We start from the raw sequence: 11,543 nt of genomic DNA on the forward strand, positions 1-11,543 counted from the left end.
CAAGTCTACTCTGAAGGGTGAAATTGCAAGGATTCACGAAACCGAGTGGAGAAATTTGGACTCTTGCCGGCAAGCGAAAATCCTTGTGAAAGAGCCTAAGGGCACTAGAACGACATTTTTGTTGTCCCTGAAGAAGTGGGGCATGAAAGCCCTAGTAGGGCTTTTAACGGGACACTGCTCCTTAAACTACCATATGGAAAAGATTGGAGTAGTGATTTCGGCTATGTGCAGCCAATGTGAGGAGGAGGAGACGGTCCTGCACTTTTTATGCAGCAGTCCGGCATCCTCAGATCTCAGACGAAGACACCTTGGCAAGGTTTTCTTCAATGAAGAATCTGCACACTCTCTGCCTCCGGAGAATGTTCTCAGATTCGCTAAAGGCTGCGAGCACCGTAGGCGGGAAGCCATTGAATAGGCAATTTACGGAGATAGTACAATGGGCCTAACAATGGCGTAAGTGCTCGGAGCTGCGGCTCCTCTCAGTAAACGGAGAACGCACGCTCCATGAGAAAATGAGCAAATTGTTAGTCGGTTTTCATTGCCAGGTTCGCCGTTATAATAGCCATCCAATCCGAGATCAGTAGGTACAATTTATAGAAGTAGAATAGGTAAAACTAACAAACAAATACACAAATTTCTCATATTAACGTACTTTTACTTTCTTTCCGCAATAATTGGCATTAATTTCGTGTATACAAGGTAATATATAAGCTTCGTTAGTGAATAATCTAAACCTAATATTCTCTACGAGTTTCAAAGCAAGAAACAACATTATCTTAGGGTAAAATCATAAATTTCATAAATATTTTCGCATCTGATTGCTCAATCGTTTTGATTGCACTCTGGAAAACGCTTCAAGTGAGTTTCCAAATATCTAAACACTTTTTCACTATAAATAGCTGGAATTATATACAAATAATTAAAAGGAATCGTGTGACTTAAAAGCATCCCGATCTAAAAGTACAAGAAAATTAATTTACTTATTGGACTACACATCGTCGAAAATGCCTCTTGGCGGAGGACCGATGCGATTCTCATTACTATCATCGTTGTCTGAGTCGAAGCTATTTCCAGTCCCTTTGAAGCCTACCTGCACTTGCGTGCTAATACCAAAGCGTTCATTGATCTCTTGCGACAAGCTTCGTGTTATGTCAATATCACGACTCGTAGTGGAATAATCAAATGGTTCAGCATCGCGTAGTAATCCATCTGCAGGGGTGAGCACTGTAGTATCCCCGCGAAGTGAACGATATTTTGACGTTGCTGCTGAACTGGAATTTAATATATTGTCGCGAGGCAAGTCACGTTTCCGTGCCAACGACTCTTCGGCACGTATCCTCCTGCGCTTTTCTCTCGCGATTAGATCTTTGCCTTCCTGGACCAATTCAATGGCGATGACTTCATTTTGTAGGAATTGCTGGAATCCAAGGGCACTCAGTGCGCGACTTCCCAAACTGAACCAAGTCGCCAGGCAAATCGCCAACATAACCATTGGGAAGTAGATATTAAAACCGTCTGATATAATCCCTAGGACGTCCATGTGACCCATGATCCTCGTATAGTATGTTTCCATAATGCGTTCTTTGATGATGTGCGAGTCCATGTGAATGAGACCAAGGAAATTTAAACACATTGGCGGCGTGAGTCGACAGAGTAGCATCCCGCTGAAGATCAAACTGTGCTCATTGGTCTGATGATGCGGTGCCAGGTAGTAAAGATTCAAAAATTTTATTCGAAATACTGTCGAATAGGCGCAATAGCAGAGGTAGCATAGAGTAGCCATTGAAAAGACTTCGATTGTGAAAAAATCGTAATGTGATGTCGCTATCTTCAGAACGTTCGCAAAAATCGAGAGAACTGGCTCTCTATTGAAGAAAGTCATTTCGCTCCACACTACCATTAAGGACAAAGTGCCGGTGATAACAGCCAAACCTTTCAGATATGGCGGTTTCAGTAAGCACTGCCAATACCAGTCGATTGTTGGGCTGTAAAACATTCTTGAAAGCCTACCGCGAGGCTTCGGGAACTCACTCTTGAACCTTCGGTCCATTGAAGTAAGATTTTTCGAGACATCTTCCAAATGAAGTACTTTTCCGACTTGTACACTCCATAAAGCTTCTGTCCTTTGGAGCGTTTGCAGTGATTTGATCACTTGTTTATGTATACGAATCAGAGCTTTCTCTGATGGTATAATTGTTGAGGTACCACTGCCGCCACCTCCACCGTTTCGAGTATAGTTACGACTAGCCTTCTCCAACAATTCAGTAGGAACTTTTCTTAAGATCGTTTCGACATACGGTCGCAGTTCATGATTGTTTGGTACGGCACGACTAGCAGCTTGAAGAGATTCTAATACATCGTCAACATTTTCCTCGGCCTCGGCTTTGTCGGTGTTTAATTTAGCCGCTTTGAAGTAGGCGTGCTGTAAAGTAAATCCTGGTTTGGAGTTGTTCCATAAACTACGTGGCACTTCGACTAAAGCATAGCCTGAAAGTAGGATGGAAAAGATTTGTGAGTATTATTGAAATGTTTTGGATGTATGTATGTAGGAAAATGTTTTGGATAACGCGTATTGTGGCTGCTCCAAAAATTGGATAGATCGAATATTTGGCAATCGACTTTATAGTATTATCACTCAAGTAAGCAGCCAAAATCGTAATGCATGCTAATCATGTTTTTAACATATAGAATTGACAAATCTTCCACCAGATGCGCGTCTTCATAACGATAAGGAGATGTATGCTCGCAATCAAGTCGGGGGTTTGGGAAAAAAGGCCCACCCGTGCACAAAAATTGGCTATGAAAAGGAGTTACAAAAAAGTAAACCAAATATACAGGAGCAAAAAAGGCATTTACGGTGCGAGACTTCGGAAACCTGCATCTTGGGAGAGCACATGAAATACCGTCGATATCTAGCGAGGATAGTGCCTCAATATTGAAAATTATGCGGGAAACGCAGATGACGCTTCCGAAAGAAAATCGACTGTGTGTGTGTGTGGTGGGTTGAAGCTACAGCTTCTGAGCACCCAGGCCGTGTTGGTCCATTGTACGCGCCACTCCCGTCTAACGGAATATTCCGGATTCGTTAACGTGTCGCAGGATGTGATGCTACCCGTCGCAACTGGACAACATCGGCACCGAAGATCTGATGCCTGATTCGTCCATAGGCGGGGCATTCACATAGGAAATGCTCCGTGGATTCCGCTTCCTCATTACAGGAGGGACACGTATCATCTTGTGTAATTCCTATTCTGAACATATGCCCAGCTAGTGAACTATGACCTGTCAGAACGCCACAATACACCTGCAAGTCCTCTTGCTTTTCGACAGGATAAACTTTGCGGTACGCATGTTCGGTTCTGGCAGGAAAAGTTCGGTGTGTCGAGCAGCATTTAGGCTCTGCCACCTGTTAAATCGAGTAGGGACGATATCAGTCGCCGTTAGGGTTCCAGCAAGCGGCCAAGAAAAAAAAGCCTCTTCACAAAGGAACGAGCCGATGAAAATAAACACGAAAGTTGGTAATTGCTTGATCGTAGCTGCATCAAAGACGAAAGAGAAAGATTAGAAAAGAGGCAGACACGAGGAAGGGATAAAAGTGAGTGACAAAAAGTAGCAAACAGAGAGAAAGAAAACTCGTCAAGAAATAATAATCATTTTCAGGAGAGGAGGCATATCATACGACGATATCCTTCAAAAGGTGAAAGCGGATTCAAAAATTACGGGCTTGGACGATAGTGTAAACCCCATCAAACCAACACAGAAAAGAGATCTGATGCAAGAATTAATTTGATCCAACGAACGCATGTTGTTTGCGGCCAGATGGAAAAAATGTTAAGAGTATAATCGGAGGCTAAAATCCAAAAGCAGGAGACAACAATCGAATGCAAAGACTCAAACGAGGTTACATCGCGGGAAAATATCTCTGTTACGATAACAGAATAATTTATTTTAATGAAATAGAACAGAGTACCATAAAAAGGATGAAGAAGGGATATGAATATAGGCAGATCGTTCATATTGGCTTGCCTGTGGCATTAATTATGCGGACAAGGTAAAAATAGGTTGAATCTTTCCGATTTAGGGAGCAAATATCTCCAAAAATATGCTTCAGGTGCCTCGATTGTGGTCCTTTCGCAGCAGCATACATCAGTGAACATGATAGATCGAAAATTATTGCACTAGACATCCATGGTGCCTGTTGGGCAAGATTGATAGTGGTGACAAGTGCCCGACTTTTAGCGATAGACTGGTCTAATGAAGCTCCAGGTTAAAGCTGCATAATTCGTTAACCGTCTTTGGACCGATTTAGAGTGTATAGGACCGAACTGGAAGTAGGTTCAACAAACTGCCGAGAACTGTTTGGCTGCTGATTATGTTTTTAGGAGTAAGCGTATCTGCCAAAAAATAAGCGCCCTCCTTGCATTGAAAAAGGGACTGAGAAGACTCCAAGCGAAGGGGGAACAGCATATGGCGATCGCTGCGTGCTCAATGGCGAGTTTGCTGTAGTATGCGGACTCTAAATATCTTGGGTACCTACAGTGACAAGTAAGTTCCTTACCCTGGTGATCAGTCTAGTCAGGGTGGATATTGTTCCTTTTCTGGGACTATGCTATGGACTCAAACTCAACAAAAAAGGGGACGACGATGGGGGAAGTCGAGGTGTTAATACCAAGAGGCAATAGCCATCGATTGTAGTACAGTCGGTATCTGCCGTAGATCGCTGTGCTAAAACCAATAGGGACCTCCGGGAGCGGGGCGAATGGTATACGCCGTGAAAATCACTGTCATCAAACTGGACATAGATAGTACCATCTGCAGTATTTCTACCTAAAAACCATTGACGTCGGTGGTTTCTCAAGGGACAAGGGCCGACAAGAATGTCCATCAACGGAGCAAAGGAGCGGAGTTGCACTGAAGTCCTGTTCAAAAGCCAGTACTAGAAGGCCATACATATTCTGAGCCAAATTGCGAAGAATAAGGAAGCCGGTACTATCAACAAACGAAATGAAAAACACCTCGCTAAATACCAGGCGATTGCAGAGGAATACAAACGCCTGTAAACGCAATCGATCTCAAGATAAGGTCGAGTGTAAAGTTCAATGTAGTCCCATACGACGAGATTCCCAGCAAACCGGTTGCCCGTATCTGGTTGTCGAAGATCCGCATAGATAATGACAAACTCGGCCAATCGTTGTGTTTCCAAATCCTCAGGACCCCCACAGACGACTGGATCATAATCAAGGAGGAGGGACACCAGGATGATGATCAAACTTCTCTATAATGCGTAAATGGAGAGTGTTTGGAAGCACTGTAAAATACGATCTATAAAGTGCAGTTGGGCGTTAGGAACGCAAAACTGAAAGTGTTTTACTCCGCGAAACCGATGTCGACGCCGCCAACCGTCTTGGACTAAATGAATATCGACGATCCCTTCATGCTAGCAAACCATGCTGAAGGTAACACAAATAAATCTGCAGCAGTGAAGTGCTTCTCAGCTAATTTACTGGTCTTCCTCCGAGAAGAATACATCGATCTCGCATTAATACAGGATCCTTGGATCGAAGGAGGCCGAACCATCAAAGGACTCCAAAGTAAATATAGCAATTTATTTCACAGCGCAAGGAACACTAATGGAACAGGCCTAGGGTATGTATCATCGCTAGAAAGATGTTGTATGCTTTCATGTGTTCCAGTGATCTAACCGTGGTCAAACTGGAAGAGACAGGAGCGAAGAACGTGTATATCTCCTCCTCCTACAATATTTGAACACACGCTTTGAAGTAGCTCGCAAATCAACGAAAAAGATGAATCTCTCTTTGACTTTGATAGTGGGAGAACTGCGACGGTTGGGAAAATATCCTTAATATCTCTCTACTGACCGACAATGAAACTTTCAGGGTGGAGATGTCTATAGAAACTTTGGGTGTTTCCAACAGACTACACAACACGCAACCCGAGTTTCACGAGGAGCTGTGGAATTTCCAACCAGGGCACAGTCGAGGACTAGCAACGTCACTAGTATTTTTTTATTTTAACACGCACATATCGACCATTTGATCCGAAATATGGATATTTGAGTTAAAACAATAAAAAATATTATGTAAAACCGTCTGATCATTTCATCTATTTTAATCACTAGAAACATCGTAACAACAACCTTAGACCGACGACGTGTCGCAGGGTTATGACACAGTATTTTTCACTAAAGGGTCAAACTCGATTTGTGGAGATGGTGCAGGAGTTTTCCCCGATACACAAAATGTAATCCAGCCGTACGGTCTCCCAGGATTCGCCAGTGTATTCCAAGCGGAATTACTGACGAAAAAGAAGCCTGTCGAGGGCTAGGGCTTGATCTGATCACCAAGTGTATCGTAACCATTCTAACAGCCAAGCGACCATTAAGATTTTGCACTCAGTGGTGACATCCACCCGATTGGTGTGACAGTGTAGGGACGCGCTGAATAATCTTAGCAGTCCATGCAAAGGCAAGCTCCTCTGGGTTTATAGAGGAGAATGAGCGGGATGGACGGACGGGTCAGGCGGGGTTCTGCACCTGATGTTTCTCAGTGGGAACAGTCTGTCTCGCTAACAATTATGAGGAGCGCAATCTACTCACACTACTTAGCAGCTGCTGACTTCATCTGCGTAAAAACCAAGAGAGATTTGGTCCACCTATAACAAGCTCCACAAGAGGTTTTGTGCCAGACACTTGTAAATGCATAGAAAATTACGGCGATTTGCACGGGGCCTAGAAAGTCTATAAGGGAAATATCTATGGTAGAAAAATAAGACGAGGCAAACCCTGCCTGAGATGGAGCGATGTCGTAGATCAGGACGCCAGACAGCTTTTAGGGGTATCGAATTGGTGGACCTCGGCGCAAAACCGGGATGTCTGGAGTTCCGTATTAAGGCAGGCCTAGACCGGATACCGGCTGTTGCGCCGTTGATGATGATGATGATAATTTTGTTAATAATAGTTCGATGGCCTTCAAACTTTTCAGAATTATATCGCCCATGCTGCTGACAAATTTAGTATTTCTGGATTAACTTAAGGGGGGTTTTCCGGTAAATTTCTGAAACATAGTAATACATTATTATTAACTTTATTTGTGCAGATTTAGGAACAGGATGTATTTTTAGGCCGACACGATGAATGAAAGACACGATCCACAAAGCGGCCTCTGCAACCCTCGGGGTCACCAAGCCGGGTAAGCGGTACATTAACCGAGATACTTGGCTTTGGAATGATGATGTTGAAATGAAGGTCCGTGAAAAGAAACGCCTCTACCACAAATTTCTCGACGATAAAACGCCTGCTAATTGGCAAATTTATAAAAATGCCAACCGGGAAGCAAAGAAAGCGGTCGCTGTCACCCGAGCGAACCACTTCAAAAATCTTTACGATAAACTGGACATTCGGGATGGCGAGAGATCTGTATCGACTTGCTAAAAGCCGTGATGAATGCACACAGGATATCGAACACTTCTGTTGTGTTAATGACAAGAACGGTACTTTGCTTACCAACCGTCGAGCCGCAACGGATAGATGGCGAGAATACTTCGAGCAGATTTCAACTGAAGAATTTGCTCACCCTCCACTTCCACAATCATTGCCGACATTTGGAACAGTTCCACCAGTCAGCGCAACTGAAGTCGAGGAGGCAATAAAACAAATGAAATCGGGGAAAGCAACAGGACCTGACGACATCGCATCTCAGCTCTGGAAAGCAAAGAGCTGGGACCCAACACTGTGGCTCAGTGAATTCTTTAACCGGGTTATTGAGGAAGGAAGAACACCATCTGACTGGCAAGAAAGTACCACTGTTCCAATATGGAAAAAGAAAGGTAGCCCAGCAGAATGTTCAAATTACCGTCCGATCCGGTTACTTTCCCATACCATGAAGATTTTTGAACGCATTCTTGACAACCGTATTCGCGAAATTGTTGAAATAAGCGTGAATCAAGCCGGATTTGTCAAGAACTGCGGAACTACTGACGCAATACACGCTGCGCGGTTACTCATGGAGAAACACCGTGAGAAGCATCGCCCTCTTTACATTGCCTTTCTGGATCTAGAGAAAGCGTTTGACCGTGTACCACACGAACTCATCTGGTACGCTTTACGACAACACTTAGTGCCAAAAGAACTCGTGCGCTGGGTTCAATTGCTTTACCACGATCCGAAAAGTAAAGTTCGAAGTATGGCGGGTGTATGAAAACCGCTTCGTGTCTCTGTTGGTGTTCATCAAGGAAGTGCCCTCTCACCACTCCTCTTTGTCCTTGTTATGGACACCGTCACACGGGATATCCAACGTCCAGCGCCCTACACACTGCTTTATGCAGATGATGTTTTCCTAGCATCTGATAGCAAAAATGATCTCGAGCAACTTGTCCAAAAATGGAATGATCGCCTCATGCAACACGGTCTCAGATTGAATTTAAACAAAACTGAATTTTTGACGACCGATCCCCATGAAACAGGCACAATCAGTGATCAGCGGCAGTGATCTGCCCAGAACTGATCGATTTAAATACCTCGGGTCAACGCTATCAGCCAATGGAGAGCTGCGTTATGAAATTGCTTCACGCATTAACGCAACCTGGATGAAGTGGCGTTCCACAACTGGTGTCCTTTGTGATCGACGTATCAACGAATGTCTCAAATCTAAAATTTACCGCAATGTCGTCCGTCCAGTCGCTCTCTATGGTTCTGAGTGTTGGGCGACTATAAAAGACAATGAACGGCGTCTTGCGGTAATGGAGACGAAGATGCTACGTTGGACTAGTGGCGTCACACGTTTAGATCACGCCGAAATGAGGATATCCGCGATCGTTATGGGGTTGCACCGATCGTGGAAAAGTTGCGAGAGGGGCGTTTTCGATTGTATGATCACGCAATTCGTGCAAACGAGAATTCACTTGCCAAGATTGGTCTGAACATCGAAGTCGATGGTAAACGACCAAAAGGCAGACCTAAGCAACGGTGGCTTGATACGCTGGATGGGGATTTGAAAGCCTCGAGATTGCACCCAAATCAGGCATTCGATAGAGCCAAATGGCGAAGCCGATCACGACGAGCCGACCCCGCTTGTGAACGGGACAAAGGCAGAAGAAAAATATGTATTTTTAGGCCTAGATTTCATATAGATGCACGCACTGTAATTTTTTTTTAAATTTTTCGGTTGGATAAGTTTTGAGAACGAGACGTCTTTCATTTTTTGGGGCCCAAATTGTGAGCCCTATCTCCTCTATGTTTTACCCAATATCGAAAATAAGATCAGTTTCGGATATTACTATTTGAGCCCTTTCATTTGAGACCCCGCATGACAAAATTCAATGAAAAAAAATGTACACCTCCTTTCGCATATATGGGGAGATCCCCTTCAAATTTAACACAAAATGGCGCCGCCCGCTGCATGTAAAGGAGTATGCAGATCACACCAAGATCTCACCAAATTTCATGACAATCGATTGAGCCGTTTCCGAGCAAATTGGGGGTGGCAGACTGACAGACAGACATTGAATCGATTTTAATAAGGTTTTGTTCCACACAAAACCCTAAAAGGAGACTGAAATGAAATTTGTTCCACACAAAACCCTAAAAGGAGACTGAAATGAATTAATTCTAGTAAAATACTTACTTTTTTTGTAAAGATAGATCTTTAACAATAGAAGGTTATTTTGTTCACATTTGAAAATTGCTTCGTAGTACCATCCTTATCGTTTGCCTTCTGCCTTAACAGTTTAAAAGCTCGAACTCAGACAAAATCGAACGCTTCTCAAGGAATTCGCTCTGATAAAGCCACAGACTACCTAGACTACTACCCAGCCCCGCGATAATCATTTAGTAATTGTATAAGCAATTGTTATCTATTCGTACAATTGCAAATTCACTTACGATGAAATAAGCATTGAGTACAACTGTTCTACTTGGAGGGAGTACAACAAACATAAACGAGGCGATAAAAACGATAAAAAACTCTTCCATCAAATATGAAATCACAAAACTTGACACTTTTATCAGAGGTAAAATGCGGAGCAGAAAACTACTTACCGAACAGCAACACCAGAAGAAACAGACCCCAAGTATTGGAGGCGGACGATGCTATCGCCTTGAGCTTCTGCCAGTCCAACGACACTCCCTTGAAAGCGATGTAAATGAGAAGAATCCCGCATATGAACAGATACGATCCGTAGTAAATAGCATTATCAATGAGGGCCGACTTCAGTTTGCCTTTGATAGTGAAATCGCCCGCCTTCAAGTACGACTGCATCAGTGGCATAATAATCCAAGTGAGAAATTGCGACGTCCAATAGATGATACGCCACAAATTCGGGAACACATACTCAGGGACCATTCCCCATGGCTTCTCACACCGTGCGTGCCCCACAGTGCTGCTCACTTGCAACGATGAGTTTGGATTTTGTGGTTCGGTCGTAGCGCCATTCACCACCGGCTGCTCTTGGAGACATTGCCGGTACACAGTCTGAAATAGATTTTGTACGCTTAGATTGCGGGCTCTTGATAGGGAAACAATCACAGCGGCTTACCGAGGTGACGTCCAGGGGGATTGTGAAAACAATAAGAAACGAAAAGCACCAGGCAGTGAGAACTGATAGTGTTACGATTGGATGCTGACGTTGGATATTGCCGTAGCGATAGAGTGACAGCGCGGCAAGAAACAAAGCCAAGGCTATTGCAAAAACCAGTAGATAAGCCATGTCAGAGTGCCCGCTGAGATTGCAACACCAGCTGCTACCTTGTACGCAGAACGTTCACTACACACTAGACTAAATAAAATTCAGCTGAAAATGCTGCGGCGACGACAGCCTGCTCTGCTGCGAAACTGACTCCACTCCGCCGCTCACTCTACTTTTCTGCTTTGCTTCTCGCGATTTTCCTGCAACTTCACTTGAGTTTCCCTGTGCATCCTTTCTAGTTTCTCCAGCGTGGGAGACTTAAGTGCCATCAAGTGTGGCCTGCAGAACTCGAGCTCGTCACGTAACTCCAACTTTTGTTTTGATGTTGATGCTGTCGGCAAATCGATTTTTTCCTCAGATCGACTGCTTTGAGCCGACATCACTTACCCTACGCACCCCGAACGTTGTCACGGCAATATTCTGTAGGATAGAAATAATCATATTTCTTGGTGAGTCAGAAATCAAATCTACTTCATAACATAAAGTGACTCAATCCATTTACTGACTGGGAACATGAAACACGCTGACAAGGGCCATAGGTGCACACAGGGTGGAAAAATATGGTAGTGCGAAGGCGACTCAAGTGAGAATTGCGTGAAATCACACGTACGTGAACGGTTCAGCCATTTACCGGAAAGATGTGTTGATGTGCAGGAGCGCAAATAAATACTTGGTGTAGGCGTAATTTAGATTTTCCTTCGTGATTCACTCTCACTTTTGCAAAACTCCGTAAAACCGAAGGAATAACAACATTTGACAACCGAAGGACGTCTGATGTTGCACTTTGGGGCAGTTCGGAAATAGTTAAGAAGTCAACAATTTTCAACATGTTGAGTTGGAAT

At 43.9% G+C, this 11,543-nt stretch overlaps 1 protein-coding gene across 1 annotated transcript; it reads right to left on the reverse strand.

Moving 5' to 3' along the window:
• Positions 1–634: 634 nt before the first annotated feature.
• On the reverse strand, positions 635–10,873 carry LOC119651172 (LMBR1 domain-containing protein 2 homolog). Its single transcript, XM_038054590.1, has 3 exons — positions 10,552–10,873; positions 10,055–10,487; positions 635–2,487 (listed from the first exon to the last, which is right to left on the reverse strand). Exons 1-3 carry the CDS (start codon positions 10,720–10,722, stop codon positions 989–991), a joined length of 2,103 nt encoding a protein of 700 aa, XP_037910518.1. The 5' UTR covers positions 10,723–10,873; the 3' UTR covers positions 635–988.
• Positions 10,874–11,543: the final 670 nt, after the last annotated feature.

This window comes from Hermetia illucens, chromosome 3 (assembly GCF_905115235.1).
Source record: "Hermetia illucens chromosome 3, iHerIll2.2.curated.20191125, whole genome shotgun sequence".
In the NCBI taxonomy this organism is placed as follows: Eukaryota; Metazoa; Arthropoda; class Insecta; order Diptera; family Stratiomyidae; genus Hermetia; species Hermetia illucens.